Raw genomic sequence first — 25,506 nt, 5'->3', positions numbered from 1 at the left:
ATGACAAGAGGCAGGGACTCAGGCGGGCGAACGCGACATATATCGAAGGAGCAGGTGGAGGGAGATAAGGGAGAAGGAAAGTATTGGGTGCAAAAGAGAGAGAGGGAAATAAAACAGAGTGCAGGGAAGGGAGTTAAAGGTAACGGGGAGATAGAGGGGGATAAAAAGGGAGAAACAGCAGAGAGAGCGGGCTGAGAGTAAGAGAAATATTACACACACACACTAAACCGATTGTCCAAACGGTGCAGCCGGCAGTGGTCCAGACACTCGCATCTCACTGCATTGCAAACACAAGCTTCCCTTCCCCCCTCTCCTCTTCTCCCTCCCCCCCGCCCCCCACTCTGCCACCCAGCCTTCATTTCTCTCTCATTTCACTTCCACCAGCCGGAGCTTCGCAGAACTCTTCTGCCTGCCGGACAAGAAAGCGAGGGAGCGAGAGAGATCTTCGCCTTCAAACTGACCGGAGCTTCGAATTTCACCCTAGGACTGAGCACACACCTTCCATTTCACCCTGAAACTGACCACACACCTTCCATTTCACCCTGAAACTGACCACAAACCTTTCATTTCACACTGGAACTGACCACAAACTTACCAATTTCACCCTGAAACTGACCACACACCTTCCATTTCACCCTGAAACTGACCACAAACCTTTCATTTCACACTGGAACTGACCACAAACTTACCAATTTCACCCTGAAACTGACCACACACCTTACATTTCACCCTGAAACTGACCTCGCGCCTTCCATTTCACCACAAAACTGACCACAAACCTTCCATTTCATCCTGGAACTGACCAGAGGTGAAATAAGCTTCCAGGAAGATTGGTTCATCCCAATGAGAGGAGGAAGAGAGTTGCTTGCCTAATAATTGTTGGGTTTGAGGCGAGGAGCCTGCGTTGATGGGGCGGAGGCTGATGCTGTCCTTCTTCCTGATGAGGTCCACGTTACTGGCTTGACCAGGGTGTTGGGGAGGGGGGTGGCGGAGGGGGAACATGAGGCATTCGGCGAAATTCCTGTCCCACAGCTTGGCCGGGTCCAATGCGTCTGGCTTCTCCGAGGTGGACCCGTTCCCGGCTTACAGGGACTACAACGGATCCGCCTTCAGCAACTTCTCGCTCGACCTGCTCAGGAACCTGCTCGACTCGGTCAGGCACGGCACCGACGCGCAGAACCTCACCGTCCAGGCCCTGCTGGTGGTGGCCTACGCCATCATCATTGCCATCTCCCTCTTCGGCAACCTCCTGGTGTGCCAAGTGGTGGCGAAGAGCAAACGGGTGAGCACCGCGACCAGCCTCTTCATTGCCAACTTGGCCATCGCCGACCTGATGATCACCCTGCTCAACACACCCTTCACTCTGGTAGGTCCGAAGTCATTCGTCCGTTCACTGGGTGATGGGGGGGGGGGGGGATGGAGTATAAAAGCAGGGAAGTCCTGCTACAACTGTAGGTGAACCCACATCTCGATAAGATAAGGAGGTTGACTTTTGAGGAAAGGTGAGCAGGTTGGGCCTCTACTCATTGGAGTTCAGAAGAATGAGAGGCGATCTTATCGAAACGTATAAGATTATGAGGGGGCTTGACAAGGTGGATGCAGAGAGGATGTTTCCACTGATGGGGGAGACTAGAACTAGGGGGCAAAATCTTAGAATAAGGGGCCGCCCATTTAAAACTGAAATGAGGAGAAATTCGAGGGTTGTAAATCTGTGGAATTCGCTGCCTCAGAGAGCTGTGGAAGCTGGGACATTTAATGGATTTAAGACAGAGATAGACAGTTTCTTAACTGATAAGGGAATAAGGGGTTATGGGGAGCGGGCAGGGAAGTGGACCCGAGTCTATGATCGGATTAAATGGCGGAGCAGGTTCAAGGAGCCGTATGGCCTACTCCTGCTCCTATTTCTTATGTTCTTATAATGTGATATTGTGATAATGACCAGATAATCCGTTTGTTTTTGTTATGTTGATTGAGGGATAAATATTGGCCTCAGGACACCGGCGAGAACTCCCCCGCTCTTCTTCGAAATAGTGCCATGGGATCTTTTACGTCCACTTAAGAGGGCAGACGAAATCTTGGTTTAATGTTTCAACCGAAAGACGGCACCTCCGACAGTGCAGCACTCCCTCAGAACTGGAGTTTCAACCGAGATTTATGTGCTCAAGCCCTTGGAGTGGGACTGGAAGAGTTGAATGGGAGAGGGGGGGCGAGGCAGGGGGGAGGCTTGAAGATTACATTTGTTGCAGGCTTTCATCCCCCTCCCCTTTTCAGTTATGGTGAGAATGAAGTTTGATTTATAATTAAAACTTGAAGAGATGTGAATCTGAATCTAACCCCGTGCTGTACCTGCTCTGGGAGTGTTTGATGGGACAGTGTAGAGGGAGCTTTACTCTGTATCTAACCCCGTGCTGTACCTGCCCTGGGAGTGTTTGATGGGACAATGTAGAGGGAGCTTGACTCTGTATCCAACCCCGTGCTGTACCTGCCCTGGGAGTGTTTGATGGGACAGTGTAGAGGGAGCTTTGCTCTGTATCTAACCCCGTGCTGTACCTCCCCTGGGAGTGTTTGATGGGACAGTGTAGAGGGAGCTTTACTCTGTATCTAACCCCCTGTACCTGCCCTGGGAGTGTTTGATGGGACAGTGCAGAGGGAGCTTTACTCTGTATCTAACCCCCTGTACCTGCCCTGGGAGTGTTTGATGGGACAGTGTAGAGGGAGCTTTACTCTGTATCTAACCCCGTGTTGTACCTCCCCTGGGAGTGTTTGATGGGACAGTGTAGAGGGAGCTTTACTCTGTATCTAACCCCGTGCTGTACCTGCCCTGGGAGTGTTTGATGGGACAGTGTAGAGGGAGCTTTACTCTGTATCTAACCCCGTGCTGTTCCTGTGCTGAAGATTACAAATGATCTGGAACGACCATCAGTAACACTCCTTTAACCTGAGAAGGTCAAAAAGAAAATCTCCACCTTGATGTATTTTAATGTAATGTACAGCCAGCCAGCTGAGCCCAGAGATCGACATTAACCTTTTACTCCCCTAGTCAGTCGATTCCAGGCATGGATTATAATTCTTTGGCTCACCCCTTTCCACTGCCAACCACAACTTGCATTTAGATGGTGCTTTTAACATAGAAAAATATCCCAAAGTGTTTGATAGAGGCAGATGTACAATTGATAATGAATCAGAGAAGGAAATATTAGGAAGGCTGACAAAAGCCTTGGTTAAAACGGAGTGTCTTAAATAGGGAGAGTGATATGGGGAGCAGAAAAGTTTAAAGGGGGAATTACAAAGTGTGAAATTTTTGAGGAGGACCTGTGTTACCTCCAGACTTGCCTATTCCAATGCACCCCTGGCTGGCCGCCCACATTCTACCCGACGCAAACTAGATTTGATCCAAAGCTCGACTGCCTGTGTTCTAACTCGCACGGAGTCCCGCTCACCCATCGCCTCCTGTGCTCGCTGCCCCGTGTCCTAACTCGCACCGCGTCCCGCTCACCCATCACCCCCTGTGATCGCTGACTCTGTGTCCTAACTCGCACCGAGTCCCGCTTACCCATCACCCACTGTGCTCGCTGCCCCGTGTCCTAACTCGCACAGAGTCCCACTCACCCATCACCCACTATGCTCGCTGACCCCGTGTCCTAACTCGCACCGAGTCCCGCTCACCCATCACCCCTTGTGCTCGCTGCCCTGTGTCCTAACTCGCACCGAGTCCCGCTCACCCATCACCCCCTGTGCTCGCTGCCCTGTGTCCTAACTCGCACCGAGTCCCGCTCACCCATCACCCCCTGTGCTCGCTGCCCTGTGTCCTAACTCGCACTGAGTCCCGCTCACCTATCACCCCCTGTGCTCGCTGCCCTGTGTCCTAACTCGAACCGAGTCCTGCTCACCCATCACCCTCTGTGCTCGCTGCCCTGTGTCCTAACTCGCACCGAGTCCCGCTCACCCATCACCCCCTGTGCTTGCTGACCCCGTGTCCTAACTTGCACCGAGTCCCGCTCACCCATCACCCTCTGTGCTCGCTCCACCATGTCCTAACTCGCACCGAGTCCCGCTCACCCATCACCCCCTTGCTCGCTGACCCCGTGTCCTAACTCACACCGAGTCCCGTTCACCCATCACCCCCTGTGCTCGCTGCCCGTATCCTAACTCGCACAGAGTCCCGCTCACCCATCACCCCCTGTGCTCGCTGACCTACATGGCTTGAGGTAGAGGGACTATGGCTTGAGATGAAGGAGACCATGGCTTGAGGTAGAGGGACTATGGCTTGAGATGAAGGGACCATGGCTTTAGATAGAGGGACCATGGCTTGAGATAGAGGGACCATGGCTTGAGATAGAGGGACTATGGCTTGAGATGAAGGAGACCATGGCTTGAGATAGAGGAACCATGGCTTTAGATAGAGGGACCATGGCTTGAGATAGAGGGACTATGGCTTGAGATAAAGGAGACCATGGCTTGAGATAAAGGAGACCATGGCTTTAGATAGAGGGACCATGGCTTTAGATAGAGGGACCATGGCTTGAGATAGAGGGACTATGGCTTGAGATAGAGGGACCATGGCTTGAGATAGAGGGACTATGGCTTGAGATAAAGGAGACCATGGCTTGAGATAGAGGGACCATGGTTTGAGATAAAGGAGACCATGGTTTGAGATAGAGGGACCATGGTTTGAGATAAAGGAGACCATGGTTTGAGATAGAGGGACCATGGCTTGAGATCGAGGGACCATGGCTTGAGATTGAGGGACTATAGCTTGAGATAAAGGAGACCATGGCTTGAAATAGAGGGACCATGGCTTGACATAGAAGGGATGCAATTTTAACGCTGACCTTAATGCCGTTCCTTAGGTCCGCTTTGTGAACAGCTCCTGGATCTTTGGAACGACCATGTGTCACATCAGCCGATTCGCCCAATACTGTTCGCTCCATGTCTCCACGCTGACCCTGATGACCATTGCCCTCGACAGGTACCAGGTATGTTAAGGCAGCTTCATGGCGCGTGCCTTTTTTTGTTGAGAATGTCTGGTGTCGTCTCTTTCCCAAGGTCAGCCAGTGAAAACGCTTCCTCCATGTTAGTACAGCCAGTCAAATCGAGCAGTGGGGTCGGGTAGTTTATCAGCCGTGGTGCTGGATGAGAGGTTCTGAGTTCCAATCCCACTGTGGCAAGTCGAAAAACTAATTTTCATAAATCCAGCAATTTGTGGGCCGGTTGACCAAAAGAATTGACCACTAATGCTGCCATTTGTTATAAAACCCCAATGGGTTCACGAATGTCCTTAATGTCCCAGGGAAAATCCCAAGCTGAAGAGACGACCTCGGAGCACCCTAAGAGCGGGGCGGGGGTTGGAAAAAAATCACAAGAAACATTCCCAATTCCGTGCTCATCCCACATAGAGGTCGCAAATTTAAAAAATAAATAAATCACTTACCTCATGCAGTCATTCCTTCGCTCGCCGTGGCCGGAACAGCTCGGACTGCCCGCTTTCCCCGGCGGTCCCACTAGGGGGCGCTACAGGGTCACAAATCACCGCGCTGTCGATACCACGGGACGTTGCACATGGGCTCGACGCTCCCAGGCGGTACTGCTCCCTGCCCCCGCAAAACCTGCACCAAATTCCCCGGCGGGGGGGGGGGGGGGGTGGCACTGGAAGCTGGCCTGCCCGGCCGGAACCCATTTGCTTACCGATTACCGCCCCCTCCTGGCCCGACGGAAATCCGGCCGCTGGAATTTGGTGGCAGACCAGCCGCGATCTCATCGAATGTCGGGAACAGGCTCGAGGAGCCGAACGGTCTCCTCCTCCTGTCCCAATTTTCCTACAATTCCTACACAGCGAGTCGCTTTGATCTGGACTGCGCTGCCTCCAAACGCACACACTCGCAGTGGAACACACAGAGTGCGTTCAGTGGGCCACGGATTGAGCTGGACTTGAGTCACTCCGTCGGCTTGCCGTGGATGTTACCGCGCATGTTACTCGACCAGGGCCAACACCCCCCAGCATCGAAGCACTGGCCACACTCGACCAGCTCCGCTGGGCGGGGCCACATTGTCCCGCATGCCCCGACACGAGACTCCCAAAGCAAGCGCTCTACTCGGAACTCCTACACGGCAAGCGAGCCCCAGGTGGGCAGAGGAAACGTTACAAGGACCACCCTCAAAGCCTCCCTTGATAAAACGCAACATCCCCACCGACACCTGGGAGTCCCCTGGGCCAAAGACCAGTCCGCCCTAAGTGGAGGAAGAGCATCCGGGAGGGCGCTGAGCTCCTCGAGTCTCGTCGCCGAGAGCGTGCAGAAAGCAAGCGCAGGCAGCGGAAGGAGCGTGCGGCAAACCAGTCCCACTCACCCCCTTCCCTCAACCACTGTCTGTCCCACCTGTGACAGAGACTGTAATTCCTGTATCGGACTGTTCAGTCACCTGAGAACTCACTTTTGGAGTGGAAGCAAGTCTTGCTTTGATTCTGAGGGACTGCCTATGATGATGAGATAATCACACTCACCTCTCGATGTTTATTTTGTAGGCCATTATGCACCCTTTGAAACCTCGCTTGTCAGTGCCCAGAGGAATCATCTGCATCGCCAGCATCTGGATCCTGGCTTCCTGCTTCTCTTTGCCTCACGCTATTTACCAGAAGTTATTTCGCTTTGTGTACAGGTTAGTGTCACCTCAAACTGTGCGACCTAGCAACACAGAACACCGGAATGACACCCGGACTCCAAGGGTTAAGTTACGAGGAGAGATTACACAAACTAGGGCTGTACTCCCTGAAATTGAGACGGTTAAGGGGGGATTTGAAAGAACGTAAGACTTGCATTTATATAGTGCCTTTTTCACGACCACCGGACGTCCCAAAGCACTTTACAGCCAATGAAGTACTTTTTGACATATCGTCACTGTTGTAATGTGGGAAACGTGGCAGCCAATTTGCGCACAGCAAGCTCCCACAAACAGCAATGTGATAATGACCCAGATAATCTGTTTTAGTGATGTTGGTTGAGGATAAATATTGGCCCCAGGACGCCGGGGAGAACTCCCCAGCTCTTCTTTGAAATAGTGGCCGTGGGATCTTTTACGTCTACTTGAGAGAGCAGATGGGGCCTCGGTTTAACGTCTCATCTGAAAGATGGCACCTCTGACAGTGCAGCACTCCGTCAGTACTGCCCCTCTGACAGTGCAGCGCTCCCTCAGTATTGCACCTCCGACAGTGCGGTGCTCCCTCAGTACTGCCCCTCCGACAGTGCGGCGCTCCCTCAGTACTGCCTCTCCGACAGTGCGGCGCTCCCTCAGTACTGCCCCTCCGACAGTGCAGTGCTCCCTCAGTACTGCCCCTCCGACAGTGCAGCGCTCCCTCAGTATTGCCCCTCCGACAGTGCGGCGCTCCGTCAGTACTGCCCCTCCGACAGTGCGGCGCTCCCTCAGTACTGCCCCTCCGACAGTGCAGCGCTCCCTCAGTACTGCCCCTCCGACAGTGAGGCGCTCCCTCAGTACTGCCCCTCCGACAGTGCGGCGCTCCCTCAGTACCGCCCCTCCGACAGTGCGGCGCTCCCTCAGTACTGCCCCTCCGACAGTGCGGCGCTCCCTCAGTACTGCCCCTCCGACAGTGCGGCACTCCCTCAGCACTGCACTGGAATGTCAGCCTAGGTTCATGTGCTCAAGTCCCTGGACTGCGGCTTGAACCCACAACCTTCTGACTCAGAGGCGAGAGTGCTACTTTTTCACAGTGATCAAACAGTTGATCAAAGTTTTCAAGATATTACGGGGAACAGATAGGGTAGACAGAGAGATCCTGTTCCCGCTGGTTGGGGAGTCTGGGACTAGGGGCAGAGTCTAAAGATTAGAGCCAGACCTTTCAGGAGTGAAATTAGGAAACACTTCTACACACAAAGGATGGGAGAGGTTTGGAACTCTCTTCCGCAAACGGCAATTGGTGCTGGATCAATTGTTAATTTAATTCTGAGATTGATAGATTTATTAACCAAAGGTATTAAGGGATACGGGCCAAAGGCGGGTATATGGAGCTAGGTCGCAGGTCAGCTATGATCTCATTGAATGGCGGAACAGACTTAAGAACAAACATAAGAACATAAGAAATAGGAGCAGGAGTGGGCCATACGGCCCCTTGAGCCTGCTCCGCCATTCAATAAGAGCATGGCTGATCTGATCATGGACTTGAGGGGCTGAATGACCTCCTCCTGTTCCTGTGTTCTTACAGAGAACCAATAAACTTACTGCCCTGCTGCTCAGGGGCATTGGCTTTTAGGGTTATCTGCAGTCAACTGGGAAGAATGCCTCACGACAAGTGCATACCTCTGAATCCTATCACGAGCCCAATTGAATGGCACAATCATCGTGGTCACCCTGGATTACTGAGGAACTGGCAGTTCAGGATCCCATTACCGAACCTTCCAGGGAAGATTGAATTTGGTTCCAACTCCCAAATCTCGGTTGTGTCATCTTGAAGCCAACTTGAACCCCCCCCGCCCCAAAGAGATCCTTTCTTAAAGCTAAGAAGATCTTTTCTAAGATTTAAGATAAATGACAAATTATAAAGCCAGGCAGGAGATGATCGGGAGCTCGTTGCCGGCCTCTCCCTGCCTGCCTGCAGGTACAGCATGAGCCATGAGGTCGGGGCGAAGGAGCGGCGAGAGATCGCAGAGAAGACGTGATCGGGGCCCAGGAGAGGCGAGAGTTTGGGGCTCAGGGGCAACACGGGCCCAGCCCACACTGTGTGATATGTGCGAGCACTAGGTCCGTGCAGCAGAGCAGGTCTCCAGTCGTCCTGGTTAACCCTTGCCACTGGACCAAGACCCAGCTCCGTCAAGCCCCGTGTGGTGGCTGGTGTGCAACGGTCACCCCACGTTAAAAAAATCCACCCACAGGCATCTTCTACCCTTCAGGATGCAGTTCGGGATCTGGAATATTAGGTCCGTCATTGGAACACCCGTGAACTCATCCCCTTTTCGGCGTGGAAGCAAGTCATCCTCGATACAGGAGACCGCTTATGAAGAAGAAGGAAGCCAATTCAATAGTGACTTTTGAAAGGGAGTTGGATGAATGCTTGGGGAGGGGTGAAATTGCTCCATTTATTGTGCCCCGTTAGGCACCTCCGGGGGGGGGGCACTAACAGGGCACAATGCCGTTTTTGCCCAGGGGAGAGGGGGGTGCTATTGTCCTCCGGGAAACCTCCGGGAGGTTTTGGTGGTGGGGGGGAGACGCTGTCCCGGCAGCGGCGCGTTCCACGGTTAGCGTCCCGGGCCGGCGCGCAACGGGCCATGATGTAACCGCCGTGCGCGCTGACCCCTCATCGCCCCGTGCCGACTCTCCCCCCCCCTCCCCCCCCCCCCCACCGCCCCGGAAGGGGAAATTGCCCCGCGGGTCGCCAAGCTGGCGGACATCTGCTCCCGGGGCATTGTTTAAAATGGCGCCCGGGGCCGCCATCTTTGCTCTCGGGCCGGAGCGAGCGCGGGCCCCGTGCCGCCGTCGTGCGGCCTGCAACTCCGCCTCGGGCGCCGGGCTGCTGTCCCACCGGTCGCACGTGAAGCCGGTGGCCCAGTGGCGGCCACTAAAGGCCCGTGTGGAGGTCCCAGCGGCCCCCGCCCCCCCCCCCCTCCCTTCTGGTAGCTTCCTGGTAGCGCCGAACTCTTCAGTGTGACACGGGCGCCTCGGGGAGCCCCCCCCCCCCAACGAGGGGGAGCGCCTGAGACAGCGCTTTTGAGGGGGCGCAAAGGGCAAATCCATGCTGGGGCGGCGGGACTTACATAAGAAACATATCAAATAGGAGCAGGAGTGGGCCATTCGGCCCCTCGAGCCTGCTCTGCCATTCAATACGATCATGGCTGATCTGATCATGGACTCAGCTCCATTTCCCCGCCCGCTCCCCATAACCCTTCACTGCCTTATCGGTTAAGAAACCGTCTATCTCTGTCTTAAATTTATTCAATGACCCAGCTTCCACAGCTCTCTGAGGCAGAGAATTCCACAGATTTATATCCCTCTGAGAGAAGAAATTCCTCCTCATCTCAGTTTTAAATGGGTGACCCCTTATTCTAAGATCGTGCCCTCTAGTTCTAGTCTCCCCCCATCAGTGGAAACATCCTCTCTGCATCCACCTTGTCGAACCCCCTCATAATCTTATACGTTTCGATAAGATCACCTCTCATTCTTCTGAATTCCAATGAGTAGAGGCCCAACCTCCTCAACCTTTCCTCATAAGTCAACCCCCTCATCCCCGGAATCGACCGAGTGAACCTTCTCTGAACTGCCTCCACAGCAAGTATATCCTTTCCTAAATACGGAAACCAAAACTGCACGCATTACTCCAGGTGTGGCCTCACCAATACCTTATATAGCTGTAGCAAGACCTCCCTGCTTTTATACTCCATCCCCTTTGCAATAAAGGCCAAGATTCCATTGGCCTTCCTGATCACTTGCTGTATCTGCAGACTATCCTTTTGTGTTTCATGCACAAGTACCCCCAGGTCCCGCTGTACTGCGGCACTTTGCAATCTTTCTCCATTTAAATAATAACTTGCTCCTTGATTTCTGCCTCCCGTACAATTTTGGCCCACAAATTCCCCCCACCCCCCCGAAAGAAACATTAATATGGTAAGATAGCGATTACTGTGTTTGCTTGGTCGTGATGTGTAACGAATTGAAAATCTTCAGCAGCCCCGACAAGTGAATGTTGTCAGAAATGTGACATTTGTCGCATTTCTCCCGTCCTTTCTCTCCTCTCTCCGAATCGCTGAATGGTCCCGCCAACCAGGTGTGACAGTCGGAGGGTTAAACATCCTTCCGGCTCGCTGTAATTGGAGGGGTGGGAGAGAGTGGGTGGTTAAATCTTGCGAAGCAATCACTGCGTTTTAGATGTGCAACATAGGTTTGTGCATTATTCAGTGATAAATGGCGCTGAAATGGGATCATTCCGCCCTCTTCAATCACAGTGGGCTTGGTGGGCCGGACAATGCCGTTGATTGCAGGAATGGTGATTACCAAACGATAGGCTCCAATTTACTCTCCGACCAACTCCTGACCTGTGAAGCGCAGGCAACTCCCCCAGCGACGCACAATAATCACGAAGGAGGTATCCTCCGTCTCCCCGGAATGCAGAAGAATGAGAGGCGATCTTATCGAAACGTATAAGATTATGAGGGGGGGGCGGCGCTGGACAAGGTGGATGCAGAGAGGATGTTCCCACTGATGGGGGGAAGACTAGAACTAGAGGGCACGATCTCAGAATAAGGGGCCGCCCACTTAAAACTGAGATGAGGAGGAATTTCTTCTCTCAGAGGGTTGTAAATCTGTGGAATTCGCTGCCTCAGAGAGCTGTGGAGGCTGGGACATTGAATAGATTTAAGACAGAGATCGACAGATTCTTAACCGATAAGAGAATAAGGGGCGCGGGCAGGGAAGTGGAGCTGAGTCCATGATCGGATCAGCCATGATCGCATTAAATGGCGGAGCAGGCTCGAGGGGCCGTATGGCCGACTCCTGCTCCTAGTTCTTATGTTCTTATGTCTTCTGCACACCTGTCAGTCGCCTCCCTCAGCAGGCACAACAGGCACACCCGAAATTGTATAGGGTCCTGCTGAGACCACACCTGGAGTACTGTGCACAGTTTGGGTCTCCTTACCTAAGGAAGGATATACTTACCATAGAGGGAGTGCAACGAAGGTTCACCAGACTGATTCCTGGGATGGGGGGATTGCCCGATGAGGAGAGATTGAGTAGACTAGGCCTATATTCTCTAGAGTTTAGAAGAATGAGGTGATCTCATTGAAACATACAAAATTCTTACAGGGCTCGACAGGGTAGATGCAGGGAGGATGTTTCCCCCCGGGCTGGGGAGTCTAGAGCCAGGGGTCACACAGTCTCAGGATAAGGGGTCGGCCAGTTAGGACGGAGATGAGGAGAAATTTCTTCACTCAGAGGGTGGTGAATCTTTGGAATTCTCTGCCCCAGAGGGCTGTGGAGGCTCAGTCTTTGAGTAGATTCAACACAGAGATCGACAGATTTTTGGATAGTAAGGGAATCGAGGGATTATGGGGATCGGGCGGGAAAGTGGAGTTGAGGTCGAAGATCAGCCGTGATCTCATTGAATGGCGGAGCAGGCTCGAGGGGCCGAATGGCTGACTCCTGCTCCTATTTCTTATGAGATACTCGAAGGGTTAAATTACCGGCAAGGAGACAAGTCTCCCATCCCTCACCGCCTGTGTTTTGTTTCACGGCTGAATCCCCAGACCTACGATGCAGGGAAGGTCTCAGCGACTCGGGACATTCCCATCGCTTCCCACACTGGCCGTGTTTCACGGCAAGTATTTAGAACTGGCGGCAAACCGTTTAAACTACGTCCATCTGAATCTGACCGCACAATGCTGGTGCACAAATGCCCCAACATAATGGGCCAGATATTAGTGGAGCAGGAACTCGAACGTTAAACATTTATGCTGCACCTAACTTGGTTGACCAGGTGAGGGAGAGGAGGTGAGGGAGGTGAGGTGAGGGGGGAGGAGGTGTGGGGGAGGAGGGGTGAGGGAGAGGGAATTAGGCTGAGGGAAGGGAGGTGAGGGGGGAGGAGGTGTGGGGAAGGAAGGTGAGCAAGAGGGGGTGAGGGAGAGGGGGTGAGCGAGAGGGAATTAGGCTGAGGGAAGGGAGGTGAGGGGGAGGAGGTGTGGGGAAGGAAGGTGAGCAAGAGGGGGTGAGGGAGAGGGAGTGAGCGAGAGGGAATTAGGCTGAGGGAAGGGAGGTGAGGGGGGAGGAGGTGTGGGGAAGGGGGGGTGAGGGAGAGGGGATGAGGGAGAGGGAGTGAGGGAGACGGGATGAGGGGGAGGAGGTGCGGGGGAGGGGGTGATGGAGAGGGGATGAGGAAGGGGAGGGAGAGGGGGTGAGGGAGGGGAGGTGAGGGAGAGGGGGTGAGTGAAACATCTCAAAGCCCTTCACAGGACTAGTTATCAGACACAATATTTGACATCGAGCTACGCAAGGAGATATTAGGACATGGTCAAAGAGTTCGGTTTTAAGGAACATCTTAAAGGAGGAAAGAGAGGTAGAGAGGTTTAGGGAGGGAGTTCCAGAGCTTGGGGCCCAGGCAACAGAAGGCACGGCCACCGATGGTGGAGCGATTATAATCAGGGATGCTCAGGAGGGCAGAATTAGAGGAGCGCAGACATCTCGGGGGTTGTGGGGCTGGAGGAGATTACAGACATTGGGAGGGGCGAGGGCCATGGAGAGATTTGAAAACAAGGATGAGAATTTTGAAATCGAGGTGTTGCTTAACCAGGAGCCAATGTAGGTTAGCGAGCACAGGGGGTGATGGGTGAGCGGGACTCGGTGCGAGTTAGGACAGGGGGCAGTGAGCACAGGGGGTGATGAGTGAGCGGGACTCAGTGCGAGATAGGACACGGTGCAGCGAGCACAGGTGGTGATGGGTGAGCGGGACTTGGTGCGAGTTAGGACACGGGGCAGTGAGCAGAGGGGGTGGTGGGTGAGCGGGACTCGGTGCGAGTTAGGACACGGGGTCAGCAAACACAGAGGGTAATGGGTGAGCGGGACTCGGTGCAAGTTAGGACACGGGGTCAGCGAGCACAGGGGGTGATGGGTGAGCGGGACTGGGTGCGAGTTAGGACACGGGGCAGGATCAGTGGGACCACTAGCCACTAGATGGCGGCACTGTTGGAGGCCATTGTGCTGCACGCACGTGTGTGCAGCCCAAGCAGAAAAGGCCAGCCATTTTGTATATTAGTCACTTTGGGCCTTAATAAAACAGAGCCCAAGGTTATACCTCTTGGAGTTAAACAGTACTCAGTCTAACAGTTATTGCATACATAACAACCACAAACACCCCTCAGTGGGCAGCACTCTCACCTTGCAGTCAGAAGTTTGTGGGTTCGTATACCACTCCAGCAACTTGAGCACGTAAAAAAAATCCAGGCTGATACTCCCACTGCAGTGCTGAGGGAGCCCCGCACTGTCGGAGGGGCAGTGCTCAGGGAGCGCCGTACTGCGCTGTCAGAGAGGCAGTACTGAGGGAGCGCCGCACTGTCGGAGGGGCAGTACTGAGGGAGCGCCGCATTGTCGGAGGGGCAGTACTGCGGGAGCGCCGCACTGTCGGAGGGGCAGTACTGAGGGAGTGCCGCATTGTCGGAGGGGCAGTGCTGAGGGAGCGCCGTACTGCGCTGTCAGAGAGGCAGTACTGAGGGAGCGCCGCACTGTCGGAGGGGCGGTACTGAGGGAGTGCCGCATTGTCAGAGGGGCAGTACTGAGGGAACGCCGCACTGTCGGAGGGGCGGTACTGAGGGAACGCCGCACTGTCGGAGGGGCGGTACTGAGGGAACGCCGCACTGTTGGAGGGACAGTACTGAGGGAGCGCTGTACTGCGCTGTCAGAGAGGCAGAACTGAGGGAGTGCCGCATTGTCGGAGGGGTAGTGCTCAGGGAGTGCCGCACTGTCGGAGGGGCGATACTGAGGGAGCGCCGCACTGTCGGAGGGGCAGTACTGAGGGAGCGCCGCACTGTCGGAGGGGCAGTGCTGAGGGAGCGCCGCACTGTCAGAGGGGCAGTACTGAGGGAGCGCCGCACTATCGGAGGGGCAGTACTGAGGGAGCGCCGCACTGTCGGAGGTGCCATCTTTCAGATGAGACGTTAAACCGAGGCCCCGTCTGCTCTCTCAGGTGGATGTAAAAGATCGCAGGGGCACTATTTGGAAGAAGAGCAGGGGAGTTCTCCTGGGGCCAATATTCATCCCTCAACCAACATCACTAAAATAAGATCATCTGGGTCATTGTCACATCGCTGCTTGCGGGATCTGTGTTCCCCACATTACAACAGTGGCTGCACTCTTAGGTCGGGATTTTCAGCTTTGATGGTCTCGGGGCGGTAATGGTGGCAGGGCGGTAAAGTTAGCGCCCGGGAACAGTTTGCGCCTCAGTGGGTAAGTTTGGGCAGCGCTAAGGGAGGCGTTGTACACCTCTCTCAGGGTGTTAGCGCAGGAAGCTCCCGAGCTAAAGAATCGGGCCGGGAGCGTTCCCAGAGACGCTTGGGGCTGGGAAAGAAAAATAACATTCCCACGACACAGCCCACGCCACCACAACCATAAATCACCAAAAGGATTAAAAGAACAACCGATCGCCCTTACCTCAGGAGTCCGTCGCTCACCTCTCCGCTGTCGGGATGGTGGGCCCGCCCCGATTTCCCAGGCGGTCGCTGCGGGGCGGGTGGGAGACAAAACTGGCGCCCGGTGTCGCCACCAGGGGGCGTCGCACACACACCGGGCGCGGCTCTGCCGGGCGGTGCTGCTCCGCGCCGCGGCTAAACCCGACCCCGAGGATCGCCGCGGGGCGCTGGAGGCAGACCGCTCGCCCGGAACACCTCACCCCCACCCCCCGCCATTGCCACCGCTCCGGGGCGTAAAACGGGAGGCGGAGAGGAAATCCAGCTCCAAAAGTACTTCATTGGCTGTAAAGCACTTTGAGACAGCCAGTAGTCGTCAAAGGCGCTATATAAATCCCAATTCTTTTCTTTTTCCCATCAGCCTCCACAGCTCTCTGAGGCAGAGAATTCCACAGATTTACGACCCTGTGAGAGAAGGAATTCCTCCTCATCTCAGTTTTAAATGGGCAGCCCCTTATTCTGAAATATGCCCCCTAGTTCTAGATTCCCCCACGAGGGGAAACACCTTCTCTGCATCTACCCTGTCCAGCCCCCTCAGAATCTTATATGTTTCAATAAGATCACCTCTCATTCTTCTAAACTCCAATAAGTACAGGCCCAACCTGCTCAACCTTTCCTCATAAGACAACCCCTTCATCTCAAGAATCAACCGAGTGAACCTCCTCTGAACTGCCTCCAATGCAAGTACATCCTGTTGTGTACCTGTAAAGCATGCACTCCCATGTTCCGCCACCAGGGAGCTCATCCCCTGAAGTCCCAAGGGATCCCAGCATCCCTTGGGAGCACTGTTTGCTAGTGCTGTTGGGGAGGAGTTAAACTAATATGGCAGGGGGATGGGAACCAATGCAGGGAGACAGAGGGAAACAAAAAGGAGACAAAAGCAAAAGACAGAAAGGAGATGAGGAAAAGTGGAGGGCAGAGAAAGCCAAGGCAATGAACAAAAAGGGCCACTGTACAGCAAAATTCTAAAAGGACAAAGGATGTTAAAAAAACAAGCCTGAAGGCTTTGTGTCTTAATGCAAGGAGTATCCGTAATAAAGTGGATGAATTAACTGTGCAAATAGATGTTAACAAATATGATGTGATTGGGATTACGGAGACGTGGCTCCAGGATGATCAGGGCTGGAAACTCAACATCCAGGGGTATTCAACATTCAGGAAGGATAGAATAAAAGGAAAAGGAGATGGGGTAGCATTGCTGGTTAAAGAGGACATTAATGCAATAGTTAGGAAGGACATTAGCTTGGATGATGTGAAATCTATATGGGTAGAGCTGCAGAACACCAAAGGGCAAAAAATGTTAGTGGGAGTTGTGTACAGACCTCCAAACAGTAGTAGTGATGTTGGGGAGGGCATCAAACATGAAATTAGGGGTGCATGCTATAAGGGTGCAGCAGTTATAATGGGTGACTTTAATATGCACATAGATTGGGCTAACCAAACTGGAAGCAATACGGTGGAGGAGGATTTTCTGGAGTGCATAAGGGATGGTTTTCTTGATCAATGTCGAGGAACCAACTAGGGGGAGGCCATCTTAGACTGGGTGTTGTGTAATGAGAGAGGATTAATTAGCAATCTCATTGTGCGAAGCCCCTTGGGGAAGAGTGACCATAATATGGTGGAATTCTGCATTAGGATGGAGAATGAAACAGTTAATTCAGAGACCATGGTCCAGAACTTAAAGAAGGGTAACTTTGAAGGTAGAGGCGTGAATTGGCTAGGATAGATTGGCGAATGATACTTAAGGAGTTGACTGTGGATGGGCAATGGCAGACATTTAGAGACTGCATGGATGAACTACAACAATTGTACATTCCTGTCTGGCGTAAAAATAAAAAAGGGAAGGTGGATCAACCGTGGCTATCAAGGGAAATCAGGGATAGTATTAAAGCCAAGGAAGTGGCATACAAATTGGCCAAAAATAGCAGCGAACCCGGAGACTGGGAGAAATTTAGAACTCAGCAGAGGAGGACAAAGGGTTTGATTAGGGCAGGGAAAATGGAGTACGAGAAGAAGCTTGCAGAGAACATTAAGACGGATTGCAAAAGTTTCTATAGATATGTAACGAGAAAAAGGTTAGTAAAGACAAACGTAGGTCCCCTGCAGTCAGAATCAGGGGAAGTCATAACGGGGAACAAAGAAATGGCGGACCAATTGAACAAGTACTTAGTTCGGTATTCACTAAGGAGGACACAAACAACCTTCCGGATATAAAAGGGTTCAGAGATAGTAAGGGGGAGGAACTGAGGGAAATCCTTATTAGTCGGGAAATTGTGTTGGGGAAATTGATGGGATTGAAGGCCGATAAATCCCCAGGGCCTGATGGACTGCATCCCAGAGTACTTAAGGAGGTGGCCTTGGAAATAGTGGATGCATTGACAATCATTTTCCAACATTCCATTGACTCTGGATCAGTTCCTATGGAGTGGAGGGTAGCCAATGTAACCCCACTTTTTAAAAAAGGAGGGAGAGAGAAAACAGGGAATTATAGACCGGTCAGCCTGACATCGGTAGTGGGTAAAATGATGGAATCAATTATTAAGGATGTCATAGCAGCGCATTTGGAAAGAGGTGACATGATAGGTCCAAGTCAGCATGGATTTGTGAAAGGGAAATCATGCTTGACAAATCTTCTGGAATTTTTTGAGGATGTTTCCAGTAGAGTGGACAAGGGAGAACCAGTTGATGTGGTGTATTTGGACTTTCAGAAGGCTTTCGACAAGGTCCCACGCAAGAGATTAATGTGCAAAGTTAAAGCACATGGGATTGGGGGTAGTGTGTTGACATGGATTGAGAACTGGTTGTCAGACAGGAAGCAAAGAGTAGGAGTAAATGGGTACTTTTCAGAATGGCAGGCGGTGACTAGTGGGGTACCGCAAGGTTCTGTGCTGGGGCCCCAGCTGTTTACATTGTACATTAATGATTTGGATGAGGGGATTAAATGTAGTATCTCCAAATTTGCGGATGACACTAAGTTGGGTGGCAGTGTGAGCTGTAAGGAGGATGCTATGAGGCTGCAGAGCGACTTGGATAGGTTAGGTGAGTGGGCAAATGCATGGCAGATGAAGTATAATGTGGATAAATGTGAGGTTATCCACTTTGGTGGTAAAAACAGAGAGACAGACTATTATCTGAATGGTGACAGATTAGGAAAAGGGGAGGTGCAACGAGACCTGGGTGTCATGGTACATCAGTCATTGAAGGTTGGCATGCAGGTACAGCAGGCGGTTAAGAAAGCAAATGGCATGTTTGGCGTTCATAGCGAGGGGATTTGAGTACAGGGGCAGGGAGGTGTTGCTAAAGTTGTACAGGGCCTTGGTGAGGCCACACCTAGAGTATTGTGTACAGTTTTGGTCTCCTAACCTGAGGAAGGACATTCTTGCTATTGAGGGAGTGCAGCGAAGGTTCACCAGACTGATTCCCGGGATGGCGGGACTGACCTATCAAGAAAGACTGGATCAACTGGGCTTGTATTCACTGGAGTTCGAACAATGAGAGGGTACCTCATAGAAACGTTTAAAATTCTGATGGGTTTAGACAGGTTAGATGCAGGAAGAATGTTCCCAATGTTGGGGAAGTCCAGAACCAGGGGTCACAGCCTAAGGATAAGGGGTAAGCCATTTAGGACCGAGATGAGGAGAAACTTCTTCACCCAGAGAGTGGTGAACCTGTGGAATTCTCTACCACAGAAAGTTGTTGAGGCCAATTCACGAAATATATTCAAAAAGGAGTTAGATGTAGTCCTTACTACTAGGGGGATCAAGGGGTATGGCGAGAAAGCAGGAATGGGGTACTGAAGTTGCATGTTCAGCCATGAGCTCATTGAATGGCAGTGCATGCTCGAAGGGCTGAATGGCCTACTCCTGCACCTATTTTCTATGTTTCTATGTTTCTATATAAGTCGGCCCCTAAGGCCTGTTCCTCACTCTGGAGTGTCTTATTAAAGACTGAGGTCACTGTTACTTTAACCTCCCTGGGTGCAGCCTCATCTGTGTTAGGAGCACAATACATCCCTCCTTAAATAAGGAGACCAAAACTCTACACAGTCAGGGTCGGATTCAGGGTCTGATGGGCCTGGGGCAAACTGGTCCACATGGGCCGATAGTTCTGTTTGTTCATGGTCATTACATGACGTATATGATTCTGATTCTGAGTATGAAAACGTAGGCCGGTATATTCAACAATGAAAGCATTTATTCTGTATCAAGTCGGTATATATTCTGGGTCCGGTAACATTACAATACTAGATTCCTAAACATGTATGCAAATTTCTCTCAATAACATGTGAATTAAAACAGGCTAGTGCATATTCTGTTCTGTCTATCAGAACATTAGTGTATTTAAGTACTTCTGTATATCGGTACATTAGTGTATATAGGTACTTCTGTATATTGGTACATTAGTGTATGTCGGTACATTGGTATATAGATACATTAATGTATATCGGTACATTAGTGTATATAGGTACATTAGTATATATAGGTACTCCTGTATATCTGTACATTAGTGTTTATAGGGACTTCTGTATATCGGTACATTGGTGTATAGGTACATTAGTGTATATCGGTACATTAGTGTATATAGGTACATTAGTGTATATAGTTACTCCTGTATATTGGTACATTAGTGTATATAGGGACATTAGTGTATATAGGGACATTAGTATATATAGGTACTTCTGTATATCTGTACATTCGTGTCTATAGGTACATTAGTGTATGTAGGTACATTAGTGTATATAGGTACATTAGTGTATATCGGTACTTCTGTATATCGATATAAATAAGTGAATCTATTTTCCTTGGTCTTGTTTTCTCTCTCTTATTGTCGATTCTATTCAGCCTATTTGGGAGGCCTTGTATTTTATTTCCTACATTTATTTGTTGGACCTGTGTTGTTGGGGCAGGAGCCCCGTGGTTATTCCGCCCCTGCACGCCCCTTACTCCAGGTGTGGCCTCACCAACGCCCTGCACAGTTGTAGCAGGACTTCCCTGCTTTTATACTCTGTTCCCACCCTTGGCGATATATTGACCGTATTTCTCCCTTTTCCAGGGAAACAACAATCAGAGGCCTCTGCGTCCCTGCCTTCCCACAGCCCTCCGACGTGTTCTGGAAGTACTTGGACCTGGCCACCTTCGGCCTGCTTTACGCCCTGCCCTTGTTGGTCATCAGCGTTGCCTACGCCGCCGTGGCCAAGAAGCTCTGGCTGTGCACGGCCATCGGCGACGTCACCCTGGAGCAGTACGCCGCCCAGCGTCGCAAGAAGAAGAAGACCATCAAGATGATGATGCTGGTGGTGGTGGTCTTTGCCGTTTGCTGGTTCCCCCTCAACTGCTACGTGGTGCTGGTCTCCAGCCAGCTCATCCGCACCAGCAATGCTCTCTACTTCACCTGCCACTGGCTCGCCACCAGCAGCACCTGCTACAACCCGTTCATCTACTGCTGGCTGAACGACAAGTTCCGCGCCGAGCTGACGTCCCTGCTGGGCGTGTGCAGGAGGACAAAGGGTTCAGAGGTCAGGGTGGCGCCCATTGTCTCCGTCAGAGCCACTGGGAAGGCCTGGCCGGAGGACCAGAGCTCTTACAATCCTCGCCCGACTGCGGCAGATACGAGTTCCGAGTTGCCTGGGCTGGGCTCCAACGATGGAGACGTATGTATATCTTTCGCCCCGCTCGTACCTTCCTGTGGGGTTGAGCGGTCGGTTTGATGGGTGGTTTTTCTTACAAGGTGTCGGCCGTGGCTCGGTGGGCAACGCACTCATCTCCGAGTCAGAAGGTCGGGGGTTCGAGTCCCACTCCAGACACTTGAGCAGAAAAATCTCGGCCGCGCTCCCAGTGCAGTGCTGAGGGAGCGTCGCACTGTCGGAGGGGCAGTGCTGAGGGAGCGCCGCACTGTCGGAGGGGCGGTACTGAGGGAGCGCCGCACTGTCGGAGGGGCGGTACCGAGGGAGCGCCGCACTGTCGGAGGGGCGGTACTGAGGGAGCGCCGCACTGTCGGATGGGCGGTACTGAGGGAGCGCCGCACTGTCGGAGGGGCGGTACCGAGGGAGCGCCGCACTGTCGGAGGGGCGGTACCGAGGGAGCGCCGCACTGTCGGAGGGGCGGTACCGAGGGAGTGCCGCACTGTCGGAGGGGCAGTGCTGAGGGAGCGCCGCACTGTCGGAGGGGCAGTGCTGAGGGAGCGCCGCACTGTCGAAGGGGCGGTACTGAGGGAGCGCCGCACTGTCGGAGGGGCGGTACTGAGGGAGCGCCGCACTGTCGGATGGGCGGTACTGAGGGAGCGCTGCACTGTCGGAGGGGCGGTACTGAGGGAGCGCCGCACTGTCGGAGGGGTGGTACCGAGGGAGCGCCGCACTGTCGGAGGGGCGGTACCGAGGGAGTGCCGCACTGTCGGAGGGGCAGTGCTGAGGGAGCGCCGCACTGTCGGAGGGGCGGTGCTGAGGGAGCGACGCACTGTCAGAGGGGCAGTACTGAGGAAGCGCCGCACTGTCGGAGGGGCAGTACTGAGGGAGCGCCGCACTGTCGGAGGGGCGGTACTGAGGGAGCGCCGCACTGTCGGAGGGGCAGTACTGAGGGAGCGCCGCACTCTCAGAGGGGCAGTGCTGAGGAAGCGCCGCACTGTCGGAAGGGCAGTGCTGAGGGAGCGCCGCACTGTCGGAGGGGCGGTGCTGAGGGAGCGCCGCACTGTCGGAGGAGCAGTACTGAGGGAGCGACGCACTGTCGCAGGGGCAGTACTGAGGGAGTGCCGCACTGTCGGAGGGGCAGTGCTGAGGAAGCGCCACACTGTCGGAGGGGCAGTACTGAGGGAGTGCCGCACTGTCAGAGGGGCAGTACTGAGGGAGCGCTGCACTGTCGGTGGTGCTGTCTTTTGGATGAGACATTAAACCGAGGCCCCGTCTGCTCTCTCAGGTGGACGTCAATAATCCCACACCGCAATTTTGAGGAGGAGCAGGGGGAGTTCTCCCCGGTGTCCTGGGACAATATTTATCCCAGCTTCAACATTGCTAAAAACAAAATGATCTGGGTCATTATCACATTGCTGTTTGTGGGAGCTTGCTGTACGCCAATTGGCTGCCGCGTTTCCCACAATACAACAGTGACTACACTGCACATCATTGGCTGTAAAGTGCTTTGAGACGTTCGGTGGGCGAGAGAGGTGCTATATAAATGCAAGTCTTTCTTTTATATAGAAGATGGCAACAGAGTTGAGGCAGCGACATCGGGAACTCCCGCCATGCCCCCACCTGCTGGCCAGAGCTTGTAACTACACTGTTATAGGCACCTGTTTACATACAAACAGCATCCTCATTTGAGGGACCGCCTATGATGATGATGATGACACACAAACATTTCCATTCTAAATTTATAGATAAATATAACATTATATAGTATTTACAGCATAGAAACAGGCCATACTATTCACCTCAACCCCTCCCTGTGGCAGCGAGTTCCACATTCTCACCACTCTCTGGGTAAAGAAGTTCCTCCTGAATTCCCCATTGGATTTATCGGTGACTGTCTTATACTTACAACCGCTCATTCTGATCTCCCCCACAAGTGGAAATATCTTCTTGACGTCTACCCTAACATCGGGCCCAAATTTCCCCATGAGTTGCACTGTTTGTTTTGGTGTAACGTGATTTTTCTGATATATCTTTTTCGTTGCAAATATGGCCATTTAATTTGCGCCAGTGTAAGTGAGTTAGTTAGGTATTTTGTTGGGTCAGTTTATTTTTCAAAAGGGGGCGTTCCCAGCCACTTACGCCACTTAAGCCAATTTGGCCAGAAAAAAGTTGTACTAAGCTAACTTAGGGCAGCGTATGTGTCCACTTTTGTCCGTACAGAAAGACCTTACTTACAGTTGAGGAATCGGCGCAAGTAACTACATTTAAAGCACCACCAAGTACCAAGCAAAGCACAGAAAGTAATAAGCAGTTAATTAACAAATAAAATAGAAGGAACCCTGCCTCTAAAGCACCAAGACCAAAGTAATAAGCAATCAATAAATAACAAATAAAACATAGAAGTCCTACCTTAGGGAACGTAACGGGCCGCCGATGAGGAAGCCCATTTGGCCAGGGCTAGAGATGTCATGTTTTGGCCCCTCCCACACAGCCTGCAACGCGCATTTGCCGAAACGGCCTGCCAGGAGCTACTGCACATGCGCGCAGACTCCAGCGTGCATGTGCAGAGGTCCCGGCACTGTTTTCAGCGCCGGGACCGAGCTCCGCCCCCCCCTCCCTTTCTTCTGCACCATGCCAGCTCCACGGACGGCCCGAGAACCGGCCACGATCGCACGGATTTTTGGGGGGCGCTGCTGCTGATCTAAAATGTCGGCGGGGCGCTCGGAGATGCGCCGAAAAAAAACCGGAGGGCCAAATGTGGGCCCGTAGAAACGCAGAAATCTACAGCGCAGAAGGAGGCCATTCCAGCCCATCGTGTCCGCGCCGGCCGACAAAGAGCCGCAGCCCTAAGGTTACATATAAACCTATGAACTATGACGGACAGGTTAAAAAGCACCCAGCCCAACCAGTCCGCCCCACACAACAGCGACACCCCTTACACCCGAGACATTCTACACTCCACCCCAACCGGAGCCACGTGATCTCCTGGGAGGGCCAAAAACCAGATTAAAAACCCAGGCCAACTGGGGGAAAAAAAAATCAGGGAACATCTTCGACCCGTCCAGGTGATCGAAACTATCGAACCCTTTATAATTCAAAGGCCGCAGTGCTGTGGGAGTGCCACGGTGAGTGTCGCAATATGTGCTGCAGTGCTGAGGGAGGGCAACAATGCTCTGGCGAGAGAGCGCAGTGCTACTGAGAGAGTGCCACATTGTCACATCTGTAATGTATGCACCTGTGAGCATGCTCACAGGTTTGTGGGGCTGTTGCATGGTGAGTGACTTAGCCAGTCACGTGATGTTCACAAGACTCAATAAAACACCGGCCAGTTGGGACTAGGTCATCCACGATGAGGTATGCAGTTGTGAGCCTAGTGGTAATGTGTAGTGTGATTGTTAAACCTTTGTTAAGCAACGCCTCGATTTCAAAACTCTCCTCCTTGTTTTCAAATCCCTCCATGTCCCGCGCCCCTCCCTATCTCTGTAATCTCCTCCAGCCTCACAACACCCCCCGCCCCCCTGAGATGTCTGCGCTCCTTTAATTCTTCCCTCTTGAGCATCCCTGATTATAATCGCTCCACCATCGGTGGCCGTGCCTTCAATTGCCTGGGCCCCAAGCTCTGGAACTTTCTCCCTAAACCTCTCCATCTCTCTTTCCTCCTTCAAGATGTTCCTTAAAACCTACCTCTTTGACCAAGCTTTTGGTCACCTGCCCTAATTTCTCCTCATGCGACTCGATGTCAAATTTATTATCTCATAATACTCCTGTGAAGCGCCTCGGGACGTTTCACTATGTTAATGGCGCTATATAAATACAAGTTGTTGTTGTTAATAAAACCAACTGGTTCTTAATACACGTTGAACCTCCTCTTATCCGGAACCCTCGGGACCTGGCCTGTTCCAGATAAGGGATTTTTCCGGACGAGGGGTGGTCACGTTAAATTGGATGGTACCGGTACTGAGCAAGGGGATATCGGGGCTGGCTGGCTTGCGGCTGGGAGTGCGGCAGAGAGATCATGGGGGGCGGGGGCGGTGGATCGCGGGGTCAGGCCAACGATTGTGGGAGTCGGCAGCGAGGAAGGACTTCAATTTGTTCATGTCGGAGTTCTGCACATGCGCCACCCGGTGGCCGGGAATGGTTGTGGACGAGGGGTGGTTCCGGATAAAGGAGTTCTGGATAAGGGAGTTCTAGATAAGGGAGTTCTGGATTAGGGAGTTCTGGATAAGGGAGTTCTGGGTAGGGGAATTCTGGATAAGGGAGTTCTGGATTTGGGAGTTCTAGATAATGGAGTTCTGGATAAGGAAGTTCTGGATAAGGGAGTTCTGGATAAGTGAGTTCTGGATAAGGGAGTTCTGGATAAGGGGGTTCTGGATTAGGGAGTTCTAGATAAGGGAGTTCTGGATAAGGGAGTTCTGGATAAGGGAGTTCTGGGTAGGGGGATTCTGGATTAGGGAGTTCTGGATAAGGGAGTTCTGGATAAGGGAGTTCTGGGTAGGGGAATTCTGGATAAGGGAGTTCTGGATTTGGGAGTTCTAGATAATGGAGTTCTGGATAAGGAAGTTCTGGATAAGGGAGTTCTGGATAAGTGAGTTCTGGATAAGGGAGTTCTGGATAAGGGGGTTCTGGATTAGGGAGCTCTGGATAAGGGAGTTCTGGATAAGGGCGTTCTGGATTAGGGAGTTCTGGATAAGGGGGTCCTGGATAAGGGAGTTCTGG

At 52.6% G+C, this 25,506-nt stretch overlaps 1 protein-coding gene across 1 annotated transcript in view; it reads left to right on the top strand.

Moving 5' to 3' along the window:
• The first annotated feature begins 1,000 nt into the window (after positions 1-1,000).
• Positions 1,001-25,506, top strand: part of LOC139232831 (G-protein coupled receptor 83-like) — a 38,541-nt gene continuing 14,035 nt past the window's right edge. The window contains exons 1-4 of the mRNA XM_070863324.1: positions 1,001-1,366; positions 4,851-4,976; positions 6,521-6,654; positions 20,220-20,821. Of these exons, the coding sequence (XP_070719425.1) occupies positions 1,001-1,366; positions 4,851-4,976; positions 6,521-6,654; positions 20,220-20,821 (1,228 nt within the window). The remainder of the gene's footprint in view (positions 1,367-4,850; positions 4,977-6,520; positions 6,655-20,219; positions 20,822-25,506) is intronic.

The sequence above is a fragment of the Pristiophorus japonicus genome, chromosome 20 (assembly GCF_044704955.1).
Source record: "Pristiophorus japonicus isolate sPriJap1 chromosome 20, sPriJap1.hap1, whole genome shotgun sequence".
Taxonomy (NCBI): domain Eukaryota; kingdom Metazoa; phylum Chordata; class Chondrichthyes; family Pristiophoridae; genus Pristiophorus; species Pristiophorus japonicus.
This window is presented reverse-complemented; position numbering and strand designations above follow the sequence as displayed.